This window comes from Asterias rubens, chromosome 6 (genome assembly GCF_902459465.1).
Source record: "Asterias rubens chromosome 6, eAstRub1.3, whole genome shotgun sequence".
NCBI classification, from domain to species: Eukaryota; Metazoa; Echinodermata; class Asteroidea; order Forcipulatida; family Asteriidae; genus Asterias; species Asterias rubens.
In genome coordinates this window covers 20,255,865-20,282,487 of record NC_047067.1, presented here as the reverse complement: position 1 = coordinate 20,282,487, position 26,623 = coordinate 20,255,865, and the positions used below count along the sequence as shown (strand labels likewise).

Below are 26,623 nucleotides of genomic sequence, written 5' to 3'. Positions count from 1 at the left end.
CTACCAATACTTGCAAACAAAAGTTTAGCTACAGGAACAAAATAAAATAAACATGTTTTACAGAACTATCTGTAGGCCTACAGGCTTATTAGCAACTAAAGCACTGCAGTCGATTTCACAAAGAGTTGGGACTCGTCTTATCTCGACTTAGGATTCATCTTAAGGTCTGCATGGTACAGTGCAGGGTTGGGACTCGTCCTAAGTCCTATGAATAGTCTTAAGTTAGGAAGAGTTTTGTGAAATCGATGGCAGGTCCCGAATGAAGATGACTGACAGAAGGTTTGGAAACAACAAGGAACATGTGAAGAATAAATGAGAGGTGAGGGTGGATTGGGTGTAGACGGGAAATGGGGTGGGAGAGGGAACAGCAGGGAATTAGGAACAAAGACAACCCAGTTCAAGCTGGCCAGGACATCTCAACAAAGACATTATAATTCGAAAACCTCTTGCTCCCTTTTTGTTGTGCCAAGAACTTGCTTTTCAACTTTTTCAGAGATATTGAATTTGATGCGCTAAACCACTCGGCCATGGCACCCTTTCTCAAGCAAGAAGCGTAAGCCAATTGTTTCAGATTGATACCCTAAGATTTCAAAATTTATTTCCAGTACGACAAACTGAGCAAGCTTGTCCGAGACTTTGAGCCCTTCAAGAACTTATGGATCACCACCTCTGATTGGTTGAAATGGCACGAGAGCTGGATGACTGATCCACTCACAACCATCGATGCAGAACAGTGTGAGAAACAAGTCAACGAGGCGTTCAAGACCATGCACAAGTGCGTCAAAATCTTCAAAGACATCCCAGGTAGGTATTCCTGTTAATGATATTTTAAAATATGGAGTTGGTAATCAACAACAGTGGGTGCATTCGTGAAGCTCCCCTGGTGTGTGGCGTTTTTTTTTCTTTCTAGGACGAACGTGGGTAATTATCTGCACACGTTCGTCCTGGAAAAGAAAAAACGCCACACACCGGGTCGACCCAGGGAAACTAAACGAACGCACACAATAATAATATATGGGATTTGAGGCACTGCATGGTGAGGTATCATTGCTGTGACTCTACACTGAAATCTCTGAACCCCTATAGATGGGCCAGAATCTCTGACACTCTTTATTCTCCTGACGATGACTAGAGCAAGCTAGTCGAAATTTAAGACAATTAAGAACTCACTCCGCGGTAGTACAGTTAATTACGAGAGGTCCTCTCGATCCACTAAACATAATTAGTAGTCCAGGCCGATTTCCTACCTTCCAACCAGGAAGTAGTTAAAAAGGAGGACAGTTCTTTTCAGAACTGAGAATTATCCATAATTCAAAAACTCTACTCCACTGAGTAGAATATAAAGCAAAACCTAGTTCCCCTACACAGCAAAGTATTTATACACGTGGTGTTACTGCAAACCGAATATACATCGATACCTCACCATGCAATTATAACAATAATAATAGTATAGAATATTTATAAAGCGCCCAAATTCACCAAATTAAGGTACTCAAGGTGCACAAGAGGGAATCATAAAAAATTATAAACAAAAATTCCTCTCCAGGTGTACAGCTTGTTGCTCAGGAGATCCGTCGCTGGGTCGAGGATTTCCGTCCGTACATCCCCCTGATCCAGGGCCTGCGTAACCCTGGTATGCGAAGCCGTCATTGGGACGCTCTCTCTAAGGAGCTTGGCTTCACGGTCGTCCCTAAGGCGTCTTTAACGTTCAGTAAATGCCTGGAGATGAAACTTCAAGACCATATCGAGAAGATTGCCAAGGTTGCTGAGGTCGCTGGAAAAGAATATTCAATCGAGCAGGTCGGAAAAAACTCAACGTATTTTTATTTTATTCAAGTATCAGTCATTTTTAGAAAAACAGCCCCAGTTTTTTTTCTAAGTTGTGTTTATAATATGACACGCTATATTTAAATTTACAATTCTTTTACGACTAAACCCAAAACCTACTTAAAGGGTTTTTGGCCATGGCATGGATCCCTACCCATTGTGAATGAAGATGTATGTAGTATAATTTACAGCTTCATTTAGTCATCAAGTTTTTGAGAAAAAAAAAGTGAAAGTCTCAGAGCAATGTTTTCTGGAGAGTCACTTAAATTCGTTGTAAAGGCTAAAATCATTTTAATGAAATTGTTTTACTAATGTCTCAAATATTACAGCACCTCAACAAGTAATATTTTAATGGAAGCTTTCTACCATCATTATCTTTAAACTGTGTAAGTTTATTGTAAATCTGTGGACGCTTGTGTTTTGTTTCCTACAAAAAGTACTAAAACCCTTTCAAGGTAAATTATGACTTCGTTCCCTCCATACCCTCTAGGCTCTGGACAAGATGGAAGGAGAATGGAAGCCCGTAGTGTTTGAGATCATTGCGTACAAAGACACAGGGACGTACATCATGAAAGGATCGGACGAGTGCACTCAGCTTCTGGACGACCACATCGTGATGACTCAGAGTATGTCCTTCTCGCCCTACAAGAAACCATTTGAAGAGAGGATCAGTACGTGGGAGGGCAAGCTACGCATGACACAGGTTAACATTTCTCCTTCATGTTTGGGCCCCATTTTCATAGAGATGCTTAACTGTTGCAGTGTCTTCAAATTGTCTTCAATCGTTTCATGTTCTCAGAAGAGAGGGTATTATCTGTCAAGAAAAAATTCATAGGTTGGAATGTACCAAAGGCAACACAATCAGCAAGATACATGTACATTTTGATAGATGTTAAGATACATTTTGTTTGGTGAGAAAGACTTAATAATTTTTGTATACACATAACAATAGAAGAAACCTTAAAAAGCTGGGCAAAACTGGTGGGCACTGAAAGAGTGAAACAAAAAATGGTGCTAAACAGTTTTTCTAAGGAAAAATGAGCTGGATACCAGTCACAGATGGCACACGTTGAATGGTATTTTGGCTGGTAATATGATGCAAATAAGCAAAATTTTGGATATGACATTTGATGCTTCAACCAAAATGTGAGAAAGTTTAAAACAATTGTTATCTTATTACATTTTGCAGGATGTGCTTGATGAATGGCTGGTATGTCAAAGGTCATGGCTGTATCTGGAGCCCATCTTCAGTTCGGACGATATCAATAGGCAGCTTCCAGTGGAGGGAAAGCGGTACCAGACTATGGACAGGATGTGGCGACGCATCATGAAGAACGCCAAGGATAATCCACAGGTATGTCTAAAAAAAAAAAAACTTTCAAAATTGTTTTGTTCAGTTTAGCAACCAACACTTATATATTTAAAAAAAACACAGTAAACACATACATAGTACCAAAAAACAAAGGAGACAAGAGAGAAATAAAAAAAACAGTGGAGTGAGTATATGCTAAGCACAACAGACACTAGGGCCCAATTTCATAGAGCTGCTTAATGGTAGATTTTGTGCTTACTGTACTTACTATTTCCATTACATAGCGCTGCTAACTGTAAGCACACTAAAAGGTATGCTAACCTTCCTGGTGCTTACTGTATGAAAATGTAAAAAATGAATGGTGTAACGATGTAAATTCATGGTGAATGCTCAAGCTGGCTGCCTATTTTTCTTGCTAACCTGTCAAATATGCTTACGCTGAATAAAACTTTTCTGCTTGAGTCTGGTGTGCTTGACAGCACCACCCTGACATGCCAATACCAAGTGATGTTCTTAAGGATCTATCCCACCGTGTCTTTCCTTCCTCAGGTCATCTCCTTGTGTCCCGACGCCCGCCTCCTAGAGAACCTGAAGGAGTGCAACAAGCTCCTGGATCAGGTCCAGAAGGGTCTGAGCGAGTACCTGGAGACTAAGAGAGCCTCCTTCCCACGATTCTACTTCCTCTCAGACGACGAACTCCTAGAAATCCTGTCGCAGACTAAAGATCCAACGGCCGTACAGCCTCATCTGAGAAAATGCTTTGAGAATGTCGCCAAGGTAACTCATTGTTTTCTTTTTCTAAATAGATTGGGTTTGAAAAAATAAAATATAAAATTGACTGGAGCAGGACTTCAATAACCAATCTTTCTGAAAGTTTGTATATACTCAGCGCCTTGAGTACCTTGTTTGGTAGATACTTGCGCTATATAAGACTTTGATATTGTTTACATGTCTGTGTTCTAGGAAAATCTGTCTCCCTGAGATTTGTGCCCTTTATAGGAAGATAACATGAACTGGTTGATTCAAAAAGAGGGGCTATCAGAATGACGCATGGGGGACAGAATTTCCAACTGAGCTAACTAGCCACATGTTTTTCTGAGGGTGCCGTTTATTGCCTTTAGCTTTATTCTATGAAGGGGCACAGCAAATTCCTTCTGGTAAGGGGCACTTCATGAGCTAAATGTTAATTTTTAATGGAACTTTGCCAAGGGCACCAAAGCAAAAGTACAGGGCACCAATGCAAAAGTACAGGGCACCAATGCAAATATGGGCTATTTTGAGGCCTGATGTACACAAATTTACTTTAACAAAATATTGAGAAGCTTTGAAGACGAGCAGAATAAAATATTGAATTTCACTCTTCACAGCTGCACTTTGAAGACGACCTTCTCATCACCAAGATGTTCTCGGCTGAGGGTGAGATGGTGCCCCTGTCCGAGCCCCTCTACCCTAAGGGCAACGTGGAGGATTGGCTCTTGGAGGTTGAACGAGTCATGATGGACAGCATCAGGAAGATCCTTGGGCAGTCTCTGCTCTCTTATCCGGAGGTAAGAGTCTCGTTTCAAATCTCTTTCTCTCTTTACTGGGCCCAACTAATGCTTACCAGAATAAGGGTACCAGCCAAACTACCTTGTCACAAGGTCAATTTGTGACAGGTATCCTGCTCATTTTTACTTAGCAGGAAACTGTTAAGCAAAATTGATATTGTGCCCTGAAGATTTCACAGAAATTTGAGATTTTGTATTTATCTGTTTATGTTACACTGGTGTAAAAAAAAACCTTATTTTTTCTCCCCCCCCCCCCCTTTTCCACAGAGACTTCAATAACTTTTTCTTGTTTTAAAAGAGAACATTCATTCACACAATGTAATTTTTCAACAAATTAGTTGTAGGTGCTTAGATTTTAACGAAATTACTATCATATATCAATCTTTTTGTTGGACTCTGTTTATTTTTGCAGACCCCGCGTACTGAGTGGGTACTCCAGTGGCCCGGCCAGGTGGTCATCGCCGGCTGTCAAACATTCTGGACAACGAGAGTAGAGGAAGCCATTCAAGAGGATCGGCTGGTGGCATTCCTGGAAGTTCTCAAGCAACAGGTCAGTAAACATGAGAACACAGCAAGAAAAGGGCGAACGAAGTCACATCATGGTTGGAACGTGACCTCCCGGTACAAGTCTGTACAAAAAATAGCACAAAAAACCCAAAACAATTCTACTTATCTCCCATCATTCTGTTGTACTGGTGTTTCTGATCAGCAGAGTGTGGATTCAAGTTCCAATGGACGCTTAACCATTATTGCTATTATTGCTTCGTAGAACACAGTTACACCCATCGCTAAACAAAAGAGGGGTTTCCCCCATGTTTTATGGCAGTGGCTGCTGAATACGCCGCAATACCTTTTAAACCATTACAAGGTGCTTGCTACGTAATAAATTGGTCTCATATTTCCAAAACTTGAAAGACTTGAAAGGTTGCATATATATTCTTGGAGATCATTGCCACTCTCTTGTTCCCTTATTAGCAGCATACCTTCTAGAATTTGGATCCTAGTGTCGGACCTTTTTGTCAGCAATGACACTCAGTTGAACCTAGTTAAACTGGGTTAAACTGGAACTAGTTGAAAACAGTTGATTAACTAGTTAAACACAGTTAAAACCAGTTGGTTTAATATGGAAAATGGACAGAAACCAGCTGGTTTATAATTTCAACCTAGTTGAACACAGTTAAACCTAGTCCAAACCAGTTGGTTAATATGGAAAATGGACGAGTTTGATCACTATCCAGTTGAACCAGTTGACCCCAGTAAACTAGGTTCAACTGGAATTTTGACCTGGGTTGACCCTTAACCCACCGATGACTCCTTACTCTCTTATAGATTGCTGACCTGGTCAACCTGGTCCGAGGCAACCTAGGTAAGATCAGCCGTATGATCCTCTCCGCTCTGATTGTCATTGAGGTCCACGCTCAGGATGTGGTCGCCAAGATGTGCGAGGAGAATGTGGCTAACATCAACGACTTTGAGTGGATTAGTCAACTCAGGTAAGTTAGGATTGATTGGCTTTGGCTTTGGTTTGATCATTGTGTGAACAAGTGTTAAAAGCATAGGATGCCCGTAGAAACAGCCAAAGCCGTAGCATAGGACGCCCATAGCAACAGCTGTAGCCACAGAGGCAGCCAGCAATGCCAGCGTTGTCAACTTTCCTTATTCAGGATTTGAACCTTGGTTGAACCAACGACCTCCGGATGTATGTGCCGTCGCCCTACTGACTGAGCTATCTAGCCCTATGTTGGCGGTCTCCCTTTTTTGTCAATATCTTTATTCGGGGGTGCCAGTCAGAAGCCATACAACCAGTAACCGCTGTGTAGCCAGGGATCACACCCAAGTTCACGATACAACCTGGGAAGCGGTAGCCAGGGGATCACCTGAAAGGGATGCAACTATTTATTTCAGATATCAAAGAATAAACCATGGAGTAAACTGATGGGGTGAATTTTAAATGATTTGGGATTGAACAAAGAAAAATTTGCTGTAATTTATGTATATAAAAAATACATTACTTGGTTTCATCTAGGTACTATTTTGTGGAGAAGAATCTCTTTGTCCGTGCCGTCAATGCCGAGTTCCCGTATGGGTATGAGTACCTGGGAAACTCAGGAAGACTCGTCATCACTCCGCTGACTGATCGTTGTTATCTCACACTCACTGGTGCACTGCATTTGAAGTTTGGTGGTGCACCGGCCGGCCCTGCAGGCACTGGCAAAACAGAGACAACCAAGGTAGGTTGGACTACCCTATTACTGTTGTACTATAAAGCATAGTTGTTCGATTGGAATAAACAAAAAATACTGTCCACCATAAAAAAAATACATCGTTTGCCTGATTAGATCGATCCTGGAGGCGAATCTCATATAACCATGGTAATCAGGAACAAATAATTTCGGTGAATTTTCTCTATATTAAAGTAGCTAAATCCAAATATATTAATGAAATATTTTACCTACCAGATGAACAAAATCATCCTGTCAGAAAAAGAAGAGAAAAAAAAATACTCAGTGGACAATATCTAATGTTAATAGTTTGATGCACCATATGAAAGTCATCCATAGGTGCCATATTAGCAATTTTTGTTGATACCTTGGTTATATGATACCTATGTTAATATGAGACTTGACTGTATGAAATTTGTTTCCAACGCTCCTCCCAAAAAAGGTTTAAACATGGTTGTACCAGCAAGTTTACTAGTTATAGTTACTTCTTAGTTTCCATACCATGCAAAGCTTTCAATTGTTAAAAGCTGATGTGTCACAACTTGAACGTTGCCTTGTTTGACGCAGGATTTGGGGAAAGCCCTCGCAATTCAGACAGTGGTCTTCAACTGCTCAGACCAGCTTGACTTCATGGCTATGGGGAAATTCCTCAAGGGTCTAGCAAGCTCTGGTGCCTGGGCGTGCTTTGACGAGTTCAACCGTATCGATATTGAAGTGTTGTCTGTGGTAGCGCAGCAGATTAGTACAATCCAGAAGGCCCAGCAACAGAAAGTAAGTCCCATGACGGAGAGACGAAATTCACATTTGTTTGTTGCTTTTGTTGTTGCTGTAATTTGTATCATTTTGTATTTGTCTGTGGGTATTTCAAAACAAGCCTTTCTGACTTCTGTAAATGCCCCCATATTGGTTTGCTCCGTATCCATTACATTATATTATTTTCATGTCATTTTTATTTTAATAAAATGAAAAAAAATCAGTAATATTTTGTATTAGCCAGTTCTTGATTGTCTTTGACTTTAATTGTTGTTTTAACTTTGTTTATTTTTCGCCTTTGTTTTATAATTAAAGAGAAATACTCTGTATTTATTCCAGTCTTTATATTGATTTGTTTGTAACAGGTTGACAGATTCATGTTTGAAGGTGTTGAGATATCTCTGAGATTATCATGTGCTGTGTTCATCACTATGAATCCAGGTTACGCTGGCAGAACGGAACTGCCTGATAACCTCAAGGTAAAAGTTATACTTCATCCCAGTTGATTCCTGCAAAAAAAAAAAACAGGCAATTTAAATTGTCAAGTTTAATAACATAAAATTGCACTTTATTTGACATGTAGATAAGATTGTTGTTTTTTAAGCTCCCTGGGGAGTACACAACCTGGGCAACCATTGCACTCAAAAGGCTTTTATATACAAAATATCAACCTCTACCCTTACCCATTTATACCCCTGGGTGAAGAGAAACAATTGTAGTAAAGCATCTTGCTCAAGGACACACATGTCATGACCGGAACCCAAACCCACACCCCGATGACTTAACCCCAAGAACATGAATTTGGTGCTCTAAACCACTCTGCCATGACACCCTACACCCTAACATGCTTAATAGCACCAACACGATGATATGTCACCTATTAGACCCTTGCAATATTTTCTATATTTTATTTTGTGTTACCATTCAGGCTCTTTTCCGCCCAGTCGCTATGATGGTGCCAGACTACGCCATGATCGCTGAGATCTCACTCTACTCCTTCGGTTTCAGCGAGGCCAAGATCCTCTCCAAGAAGATCGTAACGACCTTCAAATTGTCCTCGGAGCAGCTTAGTTCCCAGGACCATTATGACTTTGGTATGAGGGCTGTCAAGACGGTCATCTCGGCTGCCGGAAACCTTAAACGAGAAAACCCCGAGATGAGTGAGGTGAGGTTTCGCAAAGAAATTGTTAAAAAATCTCCGCAGGAATACCATTCTTGAAGTTTCTTCACTTCTACTTCTACTGCTAGTTCTACTTCATCACTCGGTAAAGTCCATAAATTAGGATATAAACGCCAAGGAACAATACTTGTGAGGGCGCTTCCCCTGGAAGTAATACAAACATTATTGAGAGTGCCCTCACCTGGTCAAAAATATGGTGGATTACAGTCAAGGGTTTCGTTCAAGTGCAGAGGCAGAGATTCAAACCCACTTTATGTGATTACTCAGCCACCACAGCTTGAATATAGTGCATTAGGTCACTCGACCACGACATGCTATAAATCAAACTTCTAAGGGAAACAACTTCAAAACCGCCTTATTGGCCAAGTCATCACGCTCAAAGCAGGGCTTGGTTTCATAAAGCTGTTAAGCAGACAATTCTGCTAAGCGAGTTTCTTGGCTAAGCAAGAAATGACCAAGTACCAGTCGCATCAATGCAACATTTGGATTGCAAGTTTTTTTTATTTTCGCCATGTGATCAATTTATTTGTCTTTTCTTTCAGGAACTGATCGTACTGCGGGCGATCCGAGACGTCAACGTGCCCAAGTTCCTTCAGGATGATCTGAAACTCTTCAATGGTATCGTCTCCGATCTCTTCCCAAAGATCAAGTAAGATATTTGCCCAATTTACTGGAATTTCACAAAACTGAATATGACCTTGGAGTCCCTCTAAAAGGGAAGGATACAATTGGTAATCACTCTTAAAATCAATGGCAGCACAAACTTTGGGTTAGAAGCCTACAGCAGCTTTTGCTGGTGTAAAGCATTCTGAGAAACATTTGCACTTTGAATCAATGTAGTTATGTAAAAATATATATCAGTTTTTATCCCCACAAATTTTAACTGTCAGTAATGCTTCTCAGATTGTCTATTCCTATCAGGGATTATTCTTCCCGCGTGAACATTATTCACTCTGGATTTTTCGGTGATATCTCAAAAACTTGTCCACCTTATAAATGAAATTTTCACAAGTTGGTTTTTGCAAACATCTACATTTGTATAGGGTTGAACGAATGGAATGGTTCCATACTTTACCTTTATGCAGTAGCTTGTGACTAAGCAAGTCATTGCACCAGACATTATTCAAATCAAAATAAACATTGAATTGAAATTTTGTTCAACAGGGAGGAGCCGATAGATTATGGTAACCTAGAGAAGTCAGTTCGTGAAATGTGCGGTAAACTATTTCTGAAAGACGTGGATGGTTTCATCGGTAAATGTATCCAGCTCTATGAGACCACTGTAGTTAGGCACGGCTTGATGATTGTGGGACCAGCTGGATCTGGAAAAACTATGGTGAGAATATAAAATAGTTGTCTTCAATTTTAACACTTTTTTTATGAATTGTATGTTTGAGATCACAAAGAGATCAATATATTTGTCGCTTCAACAGGCCTCAAAATTACCGAAGGCACCCTCAGCAATTGCTCTATTGCCCTGTATTCTTGCTGTGATGCCCTTTGCAAAGTTTCAATACAATTAAAACAATTCCTGATAGAGCTCCACAAGGAGAATTGCCGCACCCCTTCAAGAGCAAAGTTCATGGTCTGGGCCCAATTTCATAGAGATGCTTAAGCAGAAAATACTGCTTAAACAATTTCTGCTTAGCAAAATTAAGCAAGATACAGCATGTATCAGATATAACATGTGTGAGATGGTACTTTGGCTGGTAACCTTATTGTGTGAAGTATAAACCTTTGTTGTGCTTAGCTACTTTTTGTGCTTATAAATAAACAGCTCTATAAAGTTGGGCCCTGATAATTTCTCCTTGTAGCCTCTTATCAAGAGTGGCTTTTACTTTTGTTAAGTCATAAACTTGCGTAACAAATAGAATAAAGTAAAAATATAACCGTTTTTCCACAGTGCTACGAGGTACTGAAGAGAGCCTTATCATCTCTGAAGGGAGAGGAAGCAGTAGGAGGAGGTACCTATGAGAACATCATCACCTACATCTTAAATCCTAAGTCGATTACTATGGGCCAGCTATATGGAGAGTTTGATCTACTCACTCATGAATGGTGAGTGTGTGTCAAGGGTCGTCAACTGAGATCACGGTCCAATTTCATGGAGACAATATTTCTTAAGAATTTTTGGCTCAGCAGAAATGAGCACAATACCAGTCAAAAATGGTACATGTGACATATTATTTTGGCTGGTAACCTTATTCTGGTAAGCACAGTTTTGTTGTGCTTAAGCAGCTCTGCGAAATTTGGCTCAGGATTCAAACGCATACAGCTGGCTAAGCACAAAAAAATAGCTAAGCAAAAACAAATTATGCTAAATGAATACAGTTACCAGCCAACATAACATGGCCCAATTTCATTTTCCAAGGCAAAGAAAATTAGCTAAGCACAGCAAACTTATGCTTGCCAAGATAAGGTTATCAGCCAAAATACCATGTATCATGCACATTTTCTGACTGGTGTCCTGCTCATTTTTGCTAAGCACAAAAGTTATAAGTGAAATCGGTAGAAGCCTACAGCAGCTTTCGCTAGTATAAAGCATTTTCAATTCAATTCAATTCAATTCAATTCAATTCAATATGATTATGTACAAATGTATCATTTTGTAGTGACTTATTGCTATTTATATTAGTCATGCAACAGCCGTTTATTTTGGTACAGAAAACATGTACATTGTATATATTTGCTACATGCAACAGCAGTTGACTTTTTCCATGTGCTTCAGCTTTTTGCATGGGCAACGCCATCTTGTTTTATGAAGTCAACAGATGAACACGCATCATTCTATTGCTCCACCTTCGGTTTGATAACTTCAGTTAAGTTTCATAAAAGGGTATTCGGGAAAACCCTATCTGACCATTGCTGACACTGTATACTACATATCTTCGCTCCGAGTATTTTGAGGACGGATTCCGGCACCTTTTTCTGTGGAAAAGCGGAACAATTCTAATTTGCAATTCGTGCGGTTTGATTCTTTATTTTTGGAGTACGTGCGCTACATTCATACACTAGTTGGCTTTACCACGTTTTGACCATCGCCGTGATTGACTCTTGGAAGAGTGGATGGTCATCTTATCAGTACTTTTGAGTAAGTAAATAGACAGTGTTTACATTTACTTCAATTTTCTATCTCATATATTCAAGACATATTCGCTTTTGATTTATGCTTGCCTGAGTAAGAGAACCAGCCAAGTTATCATTCCATTTTTTAATCGATTTTTTAGGACGGACGGTATCTTATCCTCGCTGATTCGTATCGGCTCATCATCTCAAGATGAGGAGAATCGTTGGTACATCTTCGACGGTCCCGTGGATGCGGTGTGGATCGAGAACATGAACACCGTGCTGGATGATAACAAGAAGTTGTGTCTCAGCAGTGGAGAGATCATCAAGCTGACAGAGGTATGGATAAAATCATTGCCAATAGACGATGCATGTCTCGTGCACTGGGATACGTTAAAGTGTGCGAGTTTGTTTCTTTCACGCATTAAAGCAATGTACATGGGACTTAAGTGATCTTTGGCAGGTCTGGTCTTTACCAGGTCTGTACTCATTAAGACCAATTACGAACTCACTCTATGGCAGTGAAAGTAGTAGTATTTCCGCCAAGGTTGTAATGAATATGCAAGACAGATCTATTCAGAACTTGAGAGTCCCCCAGTCAATCTCCAAGATAGTACTTAAGCAGCATCCAGCAACTGGGTCCAGCATTCTCATGAAGACGATCAGATTATACTGATCAAAATGTTGAGTTGTCAACCATCAATTCTTTTCAGAAAACAACATTACTCAAAAGAGAGATTTACACATGGTGCTATCGAAAACTCCACCTAATTTTACTCCCACCATGCAAAGTTTCAAATCCAACTTTTCTGTTGTTGTGCTTACTGAGCCACAGTCAGAGTACAAATAAGACAATATGTTTGAACCTTCTTTCTATAAACCACCTATAACAAGTTTGTTAACAATAATTTCCTTCATCGTAGTTCATGAGGATGATCTTTGAGGTAGCTGACCTGGCCGTAGCTTCCCCAGCTACCGTCAGCCGTTGTGGTATGGTGTACCTAGAGCCTAGTATCCTTGGATTGGAACCGTTTGTCACCTGTTGGCTCAAACGAATCCCTGAGAATATCTATCCATACAAGGAGCAGCTGCAGTCGCTCTTCGATCGTTTCTTAGAGGTATAAAGTGTGGTTTGTCAGCCCCTTTTTCCCTGTATATTTTATAATTAAAAAAAAGTTGTTTAAGGTATCCACTCCAATTCATTCAAATTCCCATTTTGTCGCCTCAGTGCTATTTATTTGTTTCAGGTAAAACCTCATCATAAACATGGAAAATACAACTCATAATGCGTAATACATGGTGCACAGTGATAGCCGCACAGCCTATACTGACAGATAATAAAGATTGTCAAAACGACCCAAGTAGCTGGCCAAGAGTGTCCAGATAATCACAATTGAATATGGGTACAAAATCGAACTGTTAGGACACTATCACCAAAAACCAAACAAAAGATGCACAGATTCCTACATTTTTTACACTTTTTTTTAACAAAAAGGGGCATTATTGAATGGCAATAAAAGAGAAGTGACTTGGTCTTAAATGACTGTGTAAAACCTTGCAGGGTCGCAGCCCGACAATAAAAGACCTCATCTTCGGTATGACCCTGCCAGTTTTAAATGGATGTTTAAGACCTCGTCGTCACTCTTTTAAATGCGTTTTAGAAATTAGGGGCTAAATAAGTACGGGGACATCTTTTTGAAAATGAGGCTTGAAAATAAGATGTGGGTGACCCCTAATCAGCTTCAGAGATTTTTGTTTCTATAAATTTGTTTCTATAAATCTTTTGTTTTAGGAATCAATTGAATTTATCCGGGATAACTGTAAGGAGATTGTGGTTACTATGGACAGCAATCTCACCCTCAGCATGATGAAACTCCTCGACTGCTTCTTCACTCCGTTCATCCCTCAAGAGGTAAGTGGTGCAGTCAATTGTGTCATTGCCCCTATGCAAAAATTGGAACAGTGCATTGATAGTAAGGGGTAGTAAATTCTACATGTATCAGTTGTAACTAGTACTCTTTTTCAATTGTACTAGTTTAAAAACTTAAGTTTGAAAATTTATGTTAACAAGTTTTGTGGTCCCTTAATAATGGACGAATTTGAGTAAGGTTTTTATTTTATCATGGCCACATTTGGTGTAAGCTATTGGGAAATAAAGGCAATTTACAGTCAGCCAGTTCCAAGCAATCTTGAATAGAACAATTCAGTTTGTCTTACTATTTTCTTGGGGATAGTGAGTTACGGCTCAAAGAATGTCTCTTGTGCTGTTAAAGTGCTCCTTGTGCATATGGTTGTGCAAATGGTTGCCTCCAAGTTGCCTGTAAAAATTACCCTGTCCGACATTGATTATGTCCTTTATAATCCCCCCAAATTACCCTTTACACCACTTCAGTGTTTAATTGCCCACTATTTCAATCTTTGCTGTTCCAATGCTTCGTACTTTCGGACAGAATTTATTTCATTTTTTTTTGCTTTTGTGTTGTTTTGCTTTGGCTTAAATATTATTTGTTTGCATGCTACTTTTGCACCCCCGCTGATGCAAACTATCACAGGCTGTAAGTGTTCTTTGCCTTTGCAAACTTTTTATTGCATTATTTAATATTTTGGTTTTGCTGTGTATTTGCTCATTTTCATATCATTTTACGTGTGTTGATAATTAGTTTATGAAAATATCTGCTCTCCTATTGTATTGTTTGCCAATATGCTGATTGTCCAAAAAATAAATGAAATGTAAAAGATTAAGGAAGGATTGTTCCAACATATAGTTTAAAAACAAAGGTTAAATAAATTTACGATTTGTTCTCATACAAAAAAAGTTACTGTTTCTTATACCATGACATTCTAATTGAAAATGACAAGATAAGGAAATATTGTTCTAAATTGTATTGCTTTTAACAAATAAGAATTGACTAGAGTGGGACTTGAACCTCCAGATTACTATTTGGGTGTTCTGCCAACTGAGCTGTCTAGCCCTATATGTGGTCTCTCCTTTTTGTCACTGTTGGTTTTTGGGGAAAAACATTCATCTACTAACCTTTGTTTATTATCACCACATTCACGTTAATTAAAACAATGCACCATCATCACCATCCTCAACGGACTTTATGCACATTGTCACTGCAGTGGGGCCCCAAATGTAGGTGACAATTTTTGCACGTTTAAGATATCGCAGAAAATCCGTAGCGAATATATCCACGCAGGAAGAACAATCGCTAGTAGGAATACATTATCTTTTTAACCACATTACTTCAAAGTGAAATGTTTCTCAACATGCTCTACACTACCAAGCACTGCTGCAGGCTTCTAATCAAAAGGTTTTATTAACTCTATGAGTGCTTACCAAAGTATACCTTCCCTTTAATTAAGCGCTTTTCCTCTTCTACTTCAGGGTGAGCCTCCAATTTCAGAAGAGAGATTGGAGCGAGTAGCGGAGCTGATCGAGCCTTGGTTCATCTTTGCTCTCATCTGGGCAGTTGGAGGGACGGTGGACATCGATGGACGACGTAAATTCAGCACCTTCCTCAGGGAGAAGATGAAGAAGGAAAATGTAAGTCAAAACTATTTTTTCGAAGATGAAGAACGTTTTGTTTCTGTACTTCTTTGGAAAACAAGTTTACTAATCTGTTCATTTTAAACCGTATCTTTGCCAAATATGACTTTATTGTATTCAGTACCCATTTCTTATCAAAGTCAATTTAAGTACCAAACTCATACAGCAATGATAGCTCAGAACTTTAGATTGAGTGAAAGTTGTCGTTACTCTTTTACTGTCTAAGGGGTCTTTGTGCTTTTTTGGGTGGTGTTTGGGGAGGCTCTCTGCTATCATTGTCCTCGGGCCCAGTGGGTTGGAATGATTCTGTGAGGGTGCACTCTGTGCCAATTTTATTTTGTTTTTTTTGTTTTGGGGGTTTTTAGTCCATTCTATGTTTTTTTATTTTCAATTGTTGTCCCTTCCTCTTATCGCTGGGTGTTTTGTTGTGGGTGTAGTTTTTTGTTTTCAATAGTCTGGTTTTGCTTGTGTTTTAATGATTTCTGTTGTGTGATTTTAAAATGTTTCAGTGCAGTCACCTTTTTATATTGTATAATTATATTTTTATCGTTGGCAGGGGTCTGGTTTTACACATCTTTTGATGACAGTTTTATACTTTTGTTTTAACCTTGACAGCCCTTGTACAACTTGTAACTATTGTGTATGTCTAAAGATTTAAAATAAAAAATAAATAAACAAAAAGTTATAGCTAAAAGTTGACGGGATCAGGTTGGCTCAGCGGTTTCTTTCCCTGCCTTTCCCCTCTGTGGACCCCCGGTTCAAATCCCACCTCAGACCAAGCCTTGCATGTGGATTGGGTTTTCAGTCCCCAACTGATTGAGTGGGTTTTCCCCTTGGGTTTTCCTCCCACATTTAAAACTGAAAATGTTTCCTATTCATCCTGTTATTGGTGCTAACGGATGTGTAATCGAGAAAAAAACAAAATCCACAACTACTTTGACGGCAATTCAAACCAGTTAATTTAAACAAATTCTCTCAGATTGCATTGCAATTCCCGACTGACAACCTGGTGTACGACTATAAACTGGACGATGGTGGCGTCAGCAAACGGCCGTCTAAAGATGACGAAGAAGAAGAGGACAGTGGAAAGAAGAAAGAGGTAGGTCAAAGAAATTGGTGAATTCATTAAGGATTTTAGCCCTCTAAAAAAAGAAACTACTAAGTTTGAAATGTCAGGTCACTACCTATTTTTTGCATTTATACCTTAGGTTCTTTTGGTTGGTAAGCAGCTTGCAACAGCTAATTCTATTTTCTGATTTAGAAAGAGAATACAAGATTCCTTTGGAAGGATTGTAAAATATTTGCTTTTGGAAAGGCACATCAAGTTTAGTTTTCTACAAGGGTTCATAAGAGTATAGGCCATGTTTGTGTATAAACAGTATACTGTTCATTGGTTTGCAAAAGAAAAATGTGTTCAGTGGTTACATTTAGTGGTAATGTTACCAAGAATGGTCTATCAGCTTCACATTACAGATTCTTATGTGTCACACCATTGTTGTTTTATGTGTGTGTTTGTATGTGGTGTTTTGTCGTTTAGTCTTCGAGAAAGACTCTGTTAGGGTCGAAATGCCAATAATCTGGACATTGGCAAGATCAGTTTAAACCAGTGTGAACCAGTTGGAACCAGTCGAAGCTAGTATGTTTAACCCATATTTCTATACAACAGACACTGCAGAGCTCTGGTACAAACCCCGGTTAAACCAGTTTGAACCAGTCAAAGCTAGTATGTTTAATCCATATTTCTCTACAACAGACACTGCAGAGCTCTGGTTCAAACCCCGGTTAAACCAGTTTGAACCAGTCAAAGCTAGTATGTTTAACCCATATTTCTCTAAAAACAGGCGCTGCAGAGCTCTGGTTCAAACCCTGGTTAAACCAGTTTGAACCAGTCAAAGCTAGTATGTTTAACCCATATTTCTCTAAAAACAGGCGCTGCAGAGCTCTGGTTCAAACACCAACACCAAGGCATCAGTTGAGGTTTTCACAGAGGTTAGGGTATTTGTGTTGGGACCAACCGCAACCTAGAATTGTCCCTATTCAAGTTGTTATAAAACCCTAACACCAAAATCAAAAGATTTTCAATAAAAATTCTGTTGAACAATTTTTAATAATGCCAAACCTTTATAAGGAGGAGGCAATTTGATATTGTAATTTGTTTCTATTTACGTTGTTTTTATAATGCATGATGGTTTCAATTGCTTTCATTTTAAAATAAATGAGTTGATTAATATTTATCTTTGATTGTATTTGTCTTTTTGAAAAGATCTAATAATGAGTATGAAAGCTTTTATTTATGTTATTTTGTTTGTCTTGCTGTTGGCATTGTTCATGTTTTTCTCTGAAAGGTTTATTTGATGGAAACCTGTTTTTCATGTTAGATTCATCATAGATGTTTGCAATTATTTACATACTATTACTTAACTTATATTATTTGCATTTTTTGATGATGTTTATCTGAACATTGCCAATGTTTTTTATGTGATTGTTTTGTACATTTTGGTAACATATATTGTTACCCATTTATAATTGTTAACAGGCCTGGTATTACACAAGGCAACAGGTCTTGGCCTTCTAAAAGAAGTCCCCTTTGCAAAATTATAATGGGCTTGCCCTCTTCTCAAAGATGTAAATCCAGGCTTGTTTGAAGCTTGTTTAAAGCCATTGGACCTGTTCGGTAAACAGTGTTGTCCAAGGCCCACACTTTGTGTACAACAACTTCTATATGAAATAACAAACCTGTGAAAATTTAGGCTCAATCGGTTATCGGAGTCAGGAGAAAACAATGGAAAAACACACCCTTGTTTCCGCGCGTTTCGCCGTGTCATGACATGTGTTTAAAATAAAGTCGTAATTCTCGCTAACGAGAATTTATATTGTTTTACTGTTTTCTCAAAAAGTATAGCATTTCATGGAATAATATTTCCAGAGAAGTCTTTCACCATTGCCTTCTGTAAACCCTGTAAGTTATTTGTAAATCTGTGAACTTTTTTTTTTTTTCTGAACCGAAAGGGTCCAATGGCTTTAAAGCTTATATTTGGTTTGTTTCATTAATAACATGTTTCACTCACAAATACTTGGTTCTCACAGAAAATGTAACAAATTTGTTTAATACCTCTTATGCAAGATCCATCTAAAAAAAATTATTTGGGTGGTTATTTTATTTTAGGTCCGATGGCTAGACTGGATGTACGGATTGAGCGAGTGTAAAATCACTCCTGAGATGCGTTACTCGGACATCATCGTACCCACTGCGGACACTGTCCGTGGATCACACCTCATTGAGATGTTACTCCTCAATAAGAAGCGGGTAGGTCTAGGCCTCAAAGTAACCCACTGCCCCAATAGCAATTGCCCTGGTCCCCTGTGCTTTTGCTGTGGTGCCCCCTGCAAGGTTCCAATACAAACTTACATTTTCCTCATATAAGTGCCCCAGAGGAAAACTGCTGTGCCCCATCAAGAGCAAAGTTCAAGGCATGTAGGTCTAAAGAGTCTCCAAGTCAAATCTTGTCAAACTCTCAACCCCTGAGTTGGTCACTTGCATCATTCCAAATAAACTCCAACACCACAAGGATATACACAAGAACCTGTTGCTTTCTGACTGCTAATAACAGTCCTGCATTGGCTTCCATTGCTAAGGTCAGACAAAGGAAACGTGCCTGTGTGTATGTAGTTATCGCCCAAGACTCTCAGGCTATGATGAATTATAATTGAGCTCAGTGAGGGCGCTATTTGGGTCAAGTGATGCCAAATGCAACAGGTTTATACTAGTATGAATTAAAACTGTTATATACATTCCTACATGTAGCTTCAGCTCCCCTGAGTTATTTTCATCTAAAAATGTTTTCTTCTTGTAGCCCTTACCAAGAGCGGCTTTTAGCCTTGTTTGGGGCAAACTTGCATAAAGAAACCCAAAATATTCATCCCCGATTCTTACCTATCGTTTATTTTTTTATCCCTGTTAGGTTTTGACTGTTGGTAACACCGGAACAGGAAAGACTCTAACTATCTCGGATAAACTGATCAAGAGTATGCCAAAGGATTATATCTCTAACTTCATCAGCTTCTCAGCTCGGACCAGCGCCAACCAAACCCAGGACCTCATCGACAGTAAACTGGACAAAAGGTAGGAGTTTTTGGGTGGATTTCACAAAGAATTATGACTAGTCTTATCTTGAGTTAGGACTATGCCTTAAGTTTTTAATAACATATAAGGACATATAAAAAGTTTATTAAAAACCACATCATTTGGTTCCAGCCAGCATGTTGATCCCAAAGTCATTGGTTCAAGTTTAACCAGTCAGTTTCTCTCGGGGTTTATTAATTGATTTATTTTTGTCGTTTCAGACGTAAAGGTGTATTTGGTCCTCCTCTTGGCAAATACTTTATCTTGTTCATTGACGATCTGAACATGCCTGGGTTGGAGGTGTATGGTGCCCAACCTCCCATTGAGCTTATTAGGCAGTGGATGGATCACAAGGGTTGGTACGACAGGAAACAGATCGGTAAGCAGACTAAGAGACAAGAGATGTACGCAGCAAAGTCTTTTTTTTTTTTCAAGACATTGTTCTTGAAAAAAAATTACTAAAAACCCCTACAAAGTTTGCCATGTCTGGGCACATATTGAAAATTATACAGAAATTAATGGTCTTTTAAGGGTTATGATTCACAAGGAAAAGTTAGCTCATGAAACTTGACATAGGCTCAATGCAGGTTTCTGGCGTAATTCATGAGCCTTGAAGTGTGACGTCAGATGCTCAGGCTAAGAAGGTTCTTGATTACTAGAATCTCTCTTTCTCCTTGATCTAGGTGCTTTCCGTGAGCTTGTAGACATCAACTTCCTGTGTGCAATGGGACCTCCAGGTGGTGGACGTAACCCAGTCACATCTAGACTCATGAGACATTTCAACGTGTTGTCATTCTGCGAGATGGAACACACCAGCAAGTTCCGCATCTTTGGAACGATCCTGAGTAGTTGGCTCGGTAAGACTGGGAGGCTCTCACCTCATTGCTGCATACCATTTTTCATTTTCTTTTTTTTTTTTTTTTTTTTTGTAAAAGGAATTGTACAAAAATCTTTTTGTTTTTAAAGAGTTATTTCCTTTTAAAACTGTCCAGTCCTCTAGAAGTCTGTTATGAACCTTTGAAAAAAAAAATCAGCACTAGAAGTGTCACTTTTGCTCAAGACACCTGAAAAGTGCCAAGGCAAACCCTGTCTTTTATTGATAAGTGTACTGGGTTCTTTAACATGCATTGCACAACACAAGGGTCCCATCTAAAAGACAAGCAATAATGGTCAAGTGTCATACTTAGAGACACAAGTGTCATGACAGGGACCCAAACCCGCACTCTTGACAATACCAGGGCCTGATGTCATATAGCTTTTTAAGCAGAACATATTGCTTAACAATATTCTGCTAAGCAGAAATGAGCAGGATACCAGTCACATCTTATACATGTGACATGATAGTTTGGCTGATAACCATATTCTGGTAAGCATAATTTGTTGTGCTTAGCTACTTGTTGTGCCCAAGCAGCTCTATGAAACTGGGCGCAGAACTTGAGTCTGGTGCATGAAACTGCTCAGCAACGACACCCATAGAGGTACAGCTTCTGTATAATTTTCTCCATTTTCTTTTATCTTTTGCAAATGTAGCTCAAAACCCTCCCATTCAGGAGTACTGCGCTAAAATCGTTAACACTACCATTGATGTATACGAGACCATCACTACTCAGCTCCTACCTACTCCAGCCAAGAGTCACTACACCTTCAACCTCCGTGACCTCTCCAAGATCTTCCAAGGTTTGTCCTCGGTGTTTGCTCTTGTTGCAAGTATGCCTTTCAATGCACGATGACGTGGCGGTGTAGCTTGTGCTGTTACCCCAAATTCAAAGCTTTAATAATAAGAATAACAATACTTTATTCAGGCATATCACAATACATGCAAAAATATACAAATTTTAGGACCATAAATAAAAGTGTATACAAATATAAACTCTGCCCCCTATTATATATCATAAATTGTGGAAAAAGAATACACAGGGAGCAACAGACAGAACAAAAGATGGGCTGCCTAGGAGAAAGACAACATTGAAATAAAACACTATCACCAAAGAGGTGTTTCACTCCGACAAAAGCTTTGTACAAAAAACTAATAAGGGACTGCTTGCCAGGGCTTCCTCCCACATGTAAAACTGAAACTTCCTTCCTCGTCTTCTCTCCATTGGGTTCTTGGCTAGTACTGTGATTAAGTTTGCTTTTCTGAGAGTACTTGGCTTCACAACCAGAATTAATCAATGAAATGAAATGAAATGAAAATGACAAATGAAAATATAAAAGTCTAGTAGATAGCGTTAATGTAACTGCAACTTTTCAGGCATCCTGATGGGAAACGGCAACAAGATAGAGGACGTTAACGGCCTCCTTCGTCTCTGGTACCACGAGAGCTGTCGTATCTTCCAGGACCGTCTCGTCAACGCCGAGGACAGGGAGTGGTTTGAGGAGCTCATGCGAGGCAAGATGAAATCGGAGTTTGGCGCCAAGCCAGAGGAAGTCCTCCCCAATGATACCATCTTATACGGTGACTTCATGGTTGCAAACGTTGATAACAAGCAGTATGCATTCATTGAGGATCACTCAAAGGTATGTCAGAAAACTTACCTTTTGGAGGTAGTAATTTTTTATTTTTTTTGAGCCAGTGACAGTTTTATCGTCACATGCATAATATTTTTCAGTCATTGAAAATTGGGAGACTTCCAACATTATGGCCACATAGCTCATCAGGGCTCAATTTCATAAAGCTGTAAGCACAAAAGACTTGCTACGCAGAGAAAAATCTTGCTTAGCAGAAATGGGGTACCAGCCAACATTCTATGAATGTTGCCACTTGTGCCTCATCCATTTTTGCTAAGCAGCATTTTCTGTTAAACAGCGTTACTAAATTAGGTCCAGATTGGTTGACTCAGAACTTTGAAACACAGTCTTTTGGACTATTTCTCTACTTTCACAGATGGTCCAAGTGATGACGGAGTACCTCGATGACTTCAACCAGGTCAACACAGCCCAGATGAAGCTGGTTCTCTTCATGGATGCAACCAAGCATGTGTGTCGCATCAGTCGTATCATTAGGCAGCCTCTAGGGAATGCACTGCTGCTTGGTGTCGGGGGTAGCGGACGTCAGAGTCTCACAAGATTGGCAGCTCACATGTAAGGCCTAAATGGATTGTATACGATTGGAACTCATGGTTTCAGTTTACATAGTTGTAGATATATACCTTAAAACTTACCTGTGGAAATTTCATTTCAAAATGGGCAAGTGAGAAATCTTGAGCAGTTAGGTCCACGCAGGAAGAAACATCTGCAATTGGAATACATTATCTGAGAAGCATTTCTGCTTAGATTAAAATTTTGGGGAATAAAAAGTGATATCTTATTTCACAACCATAGTACTTCCAAAGTAAAGTTTTTATTGCCATTAATTTTCAGAGTCACATACCAACTGTATAGAAACCCTTTTATTGTTTGCAGCAAAGTTCTGGTAAAACTTAAGATAAAATGGTGGTTGCAAAGGAAGGACGGTCATTTGAACTCCATCTTTCAATTTGGAGAAAAAAACGTAACATTATGTATGTCAGAATTCCTTAAGACCAAGCTGAGAAGTATAGTTTTTAGCCTTTTGTCTCAGTTTTTAAAAGAAGTTTTTATTTTCTTCTGAATTCCAGGGCTGAGTACGACCTATTCCAGATCGAGTTGTCCAAGAACTACGGTGTGAATGAGTGGAGAGAGGACTTGAAGAAAGTCATGTTAGCAGCCGGGCTGGAGGGAAAGCCTACAGTCTTCTTGTTCTGTGATACACAGGTAATGCAGTTTGTGTCGGATGGTGTACAGAATGAACACTTACATTGTCTGCATGCTCTGCAGACCATTCCAACTTATAACAGGTTCAGTGTGTAGAATGAAGATCTGCAGATCGTGCGAAGACTACATGTAACTCAAACTTAAATTGGGTCTGTTATGCAGAATGAATGTCTGCAGATTATATGCAGACTATGCCTCTCTAATTTATATTGGATTGGTGTGCAGAATAAGCGTTGCTGATTGTCTGCAGACAGTTAAAGACGATTTTGAATCATACACATCAGCAGACTCTGCTGATAGCTCCAATTTGTACACCAGGTTCAGTGTGCAGAATGATCATCTACTCCTTAGACAATTCCAATTTATATCAGGTTTACTGTGTTCAGAATAAAAATCTGTAGATTGTGTGCAGGCTCTTCTTGTAACCCTAATTTACATCGGGTTGAGTATCCAGAATGAACATCTGCAGATTGTGTGGTAACTCTGCTTTACCCTTCAAATTTTTATCAGGTTTAGTGCGTAGAATGAAGATATGCAGGCCTTGTACTGACTCTGCATGAAACTCCAACTTGAATCAGGTTTAGAGTTCAGAATGATCATCACTTTGCAGATTGTCTGTAGACCCTTCAAAAAGTTGCTAACCCATTTAGAGGTCTAGGTTTAGAGTGCAGAAAGATCATTATTTCAGGGAATGTCTGTGGACACAGCTTCGATGTCTATTTTTGCAAATCTATGTGTAATTGTTTTAACCAACTTCTTGATTGCAGATTAAAGCCGAATCTTTCCTTGAAGACATCAATAACATTTTGAATTCCGGAGACGTCCCAAACATCTACGGGTTTGACGAGCTAGATACAATCTACAACGCCATGAAGCCGATAGTTCTAGATGCTGGACTGCAGGCAACAAAGGCTAACCTGTTCTCAGCTTACACAAAGCAGGTTAAGCAGAACACGCATACAGTATTGTGCATGAGGTGAGAAATAAATGTCTGTCGCTGTTTTATTGGCGCTCTACCATCTTACAAATGACATATTTCGGATTGAGTTGAAATTCATGACTCTGCTTACCCCAAATTTCTGTGCTGACAATCCCCATTCTCTGCTTACTGTGCTAGTGCAAAATTTCTGGGCTGTCTGTGTAAGCAAAGAATCCCTTGTTAAGTGGACTTCGCATTTGAAATTTGCTTGACGTAAACCGTTTGAATAATTTATTACAATCTTGCTGGTTGTGAAGCGCCTTGTGGTATTTTCCTTGCTGGTGGTTTTATTTTCTATTTAACTTTCTACTGTCTGTAACATTTTCCAGTGAGTTGATCAACCCTTCAAAATCATTCAATTGCAGGGGTTGTGTAGGGTAGAATAGTTGTGCACAGAAAAGCTTTGTAGTCCGTAGGTATCACATTCCAGACCACTACAAAATGCATCTAGCATTCAAACCATGTGGGTGATATATATGAGTGTAATAGTAGGAGGGTTAGAATTGAGGCATTGCAATGGCCTATTAACTTTATGACCACAATTCCTTTCCTTCAGTCCGATTGGTGAAGTTTTCCGAGCCCGCCTGAGACAGTTTCCATCCTTAGTCAACTGCTGCACCATAGACTGGTTCAGTGAGTGGCCGAATGAAGCCCTGTGCTCCGTCGCTGAGAGCTTCCTAAATGATATACCGGATCTAGATGAAGGAGAAGAAATCATCACCGGACTGGTAAGCTACTTTAATCAAACAGATTATACTTTGGAGCAAATTTGAGTGTGCACCATAGTTAACTAAAGGTCGACTATTTTGACTCGAACCCAGACTGGTCAACCATAGGTTGACTACTGTGGTCGACCATTTGGAACCAGCTTTTGACACAGTAGCGATAACGGTAAAGGCAATGAAAATGTTGAATACGATGTTACCAATGGTTTGACTAGGCTTCCGAATGCGGCGTTGAGTGAATATGTCATTGCAATGTACTTTTCAAGTTGGTGGTCAATCACGGGTCAACTAAAAGTGTGCACTTGACCTTGCTTTTAGTGTTCGTTTTAGAGTGTACAGGTATTTCCTGACTTATGCAATCTTATGCCTGTCATAGTAAGAAGAAATAAATTTGATTTGGAAAAAAAAAATGTAAGTGCTTCAGATGGAAACAGAACAAAGATGGTAAAACAAACTAAACACAGACGATTTTTTTTCTGAAACAGTGATTTTCCTTATAACTACCATTTTCATTACTACTCCTATTTAATTTTCCATCCTCCAACCCACAACTACCAGGTCAATATGTGCGTGACCCTCCATCAATCCGTAGCCGCCAAATCCACCCTGTTCCTAGCGGAACTGTCTCGTCACAACTACGTCACCCCTACCAGCTACCTGGAGCTTCTAGGCATCTTCTCTAAGCTACTCACACTCAAGAAGATGGAGCTTAAGACGGCCAAGAACAGGACCAAGACAGGTCTGGATAAGGTAGGTGTTGTCGTCTGGTGTTCAATAATGGGGTATGGATGGGTAGTGACGGATATGAGTACTAAATAAGAAACCACTCTTATTGTTTGAAAAATCAAACTAATGCTGAACAACCCAATGTATAAGCCTTTTCTTTGAAATCATTTTAAAAATATAAATTGTAACTTGTCGCTTCTAGCTCCTGGCAACTGCTGATGATGTTGCACGGATGCAGGAAGAGTTAGAGACGATGCAACCCATGCTGGAAGAGGCGTCCAGGGAGACGGTGGTCACTATGGAGAAGATCTCCAAGGATACGGTAAGTGAATAAAAAAAAAGTTGCATCCCCTTGAGGTACACCTAATGAATACTCAACAAATAGAGGAGAACAAGCTGTGGCCAATTAGATACCACTATTTATGCCCAATGCATGTCTTGATGAATATTCAACAGATTGTAGCCAATGAAACCAAGGAGATAGTACAGAAGGAGGAGCAACAGGCTGTGGTCAAATACCCTTATTAAAATAAATGTATAATGCATGTATACCTGATGATTATTCAACAGATTGTAGCCAATGAAACCAAAGAGATAGTACAGAAGGAGGAGCCACAGGCTGTGGCCAAGATACCCTTGTTAACATGAATGTATAATGCAATTATACCTAATGAATATTCAACAGATTGTAGCCAATGAAACCAAAGAGATAGTACAGAAGGAGGAGCAACAGGCTGTGGCCAAGGCTAGAGAGACTAAAGAGATTGCTGACAGCGCTCAGCGAGACTTGAACGAGGCTCTGCCAGCATTGGATGCTGCCCTCGCTAGTTTGAAATCGCTCAACAGGAATGATGTAGTGGAGGTAAGTAGATTGTTACATG

At 39.5% G+C, this 26,623-nt stretch overlaps 1 protein-coding gene across 1 annotated transcript in view; it reads left to right on the top strand.

Moving 5' to 3' along the window:
* LOC117291143 (dynein heavy chain 1, axonemal-like) overlaps positions 1 to 26,623 on the top strand; it is a 60,535-nt gene that overhangs the window by 11,226 nt on the left and 22,686 nt on the right. The window contains exons 17-50 of the mRNA XM_033772686.1: positions 606 to 804; positions 1,547 to 1,800; positions 2,318 to 2,530; positions 3,017 to 3,181; positions 3,689 to 3,916; positions 4,507 to 4,686; positions 5,099 to 5,236; positions 6,016 to 6,179; positions 6,713 to 6,917; positions 7,476 to 7,679; positions 8,027 to 8,140; positions 8,590 to 8,826; positions 9,384 to 9,490; positions 10,006 to 10,177; positions 10,745 to 10,899; positions 12,069 to 12,246; positions 12,831 to 13,025; positions 13,700 to 13,819; positions 15,296 to 15,454; positions 16,437 to 16,556; positions 17,387 to 17,446; positions 18,624 to 18,764; positions 19,420 to 19,580; positions 19,802 to 19,959; positions 20,264 to 20,437; positions 21,111 to 21,257; positions 21,832 to 22,097; positions 22,465 to 22,661; positions 23,177 to 23,312; positions 24,080 to 24,288; positions 24,848 to 25,019; positions 25,575 to 25,766; positions 25,945 to 26,064; positions 26,428 to 26,604. Coding sequence (XP_033628577.1) covers positions 606 to 804; positions 1,547 to 1,800; positions 2,318 to 2,530; positions 3,017 to 3,181; positions 3,689 to 3,916; positions 4,507 to 4,686; positions 5,099 to 5,236; positions 6,016 to 6,179; positions 6,713 to 6,917; positions 7,476 to 7,679; positions 8,027 to 8,140; positions 8,590 to 8,826; positions 9,384 to 9,490; positions 10,006 to 10,177; positions 10,745 to 10,899; positions 12,069 to 12,246; positions 12,831 to 13,025; positions 13,700 to 13,819; positions 15,296 to 15,454; positions 16,437 to 16,556; positions 17,387 to 17,446; positions 18,624 to 18,764; positions 19,420 to 19,580; positions 19,802 to 19,959; positions 20,264 to 20,437; positions 21,111 to 21,257; positions 21,832 to 22,097; positions 22,465 to 22,661; positions 23,177 to 23,312; positions 24,080 to 24,288; positions 24,848 to 25,019; positions 25,575 to 25,766; positions 25,945 to 26,064; positions 26,428 to 26,604 — 5,817 coding nt within the window. The remainder of the gene's footprint in view (positions 1 to 605; positions 805 to 1,546; positions 1,801 to 2,317; positions 2,531 to 3,016; positions 3,182 to 3,688; positions 3,917 to 4,506; positions 4,687 to 5,098; positions 5,237 to 6,015; positions 6,180 to 6,712; positions 6,918 to 7,475; positions 7,680 to 8,026; positions 8,141 to 8,589; positions 8,827 to 9,383; positions 9,491 to 10,005; positions 10,178 to 10,744; positions 10,900 to 12,068; positions 12,247 to 12,830; positions 13,026 to 13,699; positions 13,820 to 15,295; positions 15,455 to 16,436; positions 16,557 to 17,386; positions 17,447 to 18,623; positions 18,765 to 19,419; positions 19,581 to 19,801; positions 19,960 to 20,263; positions 20,438 to 21,110; positions 21,258 to 21,831; positions 22,098 to 22,464; positions 22,662 to 23,176; positions 23,313 to 24,079; positions 24,289 to 24,847; positions 25,020 to 25,574; positions 25,767 to 25,944; positions 26,065 to 26,427; positions 26,605 to 26,623) is intronic.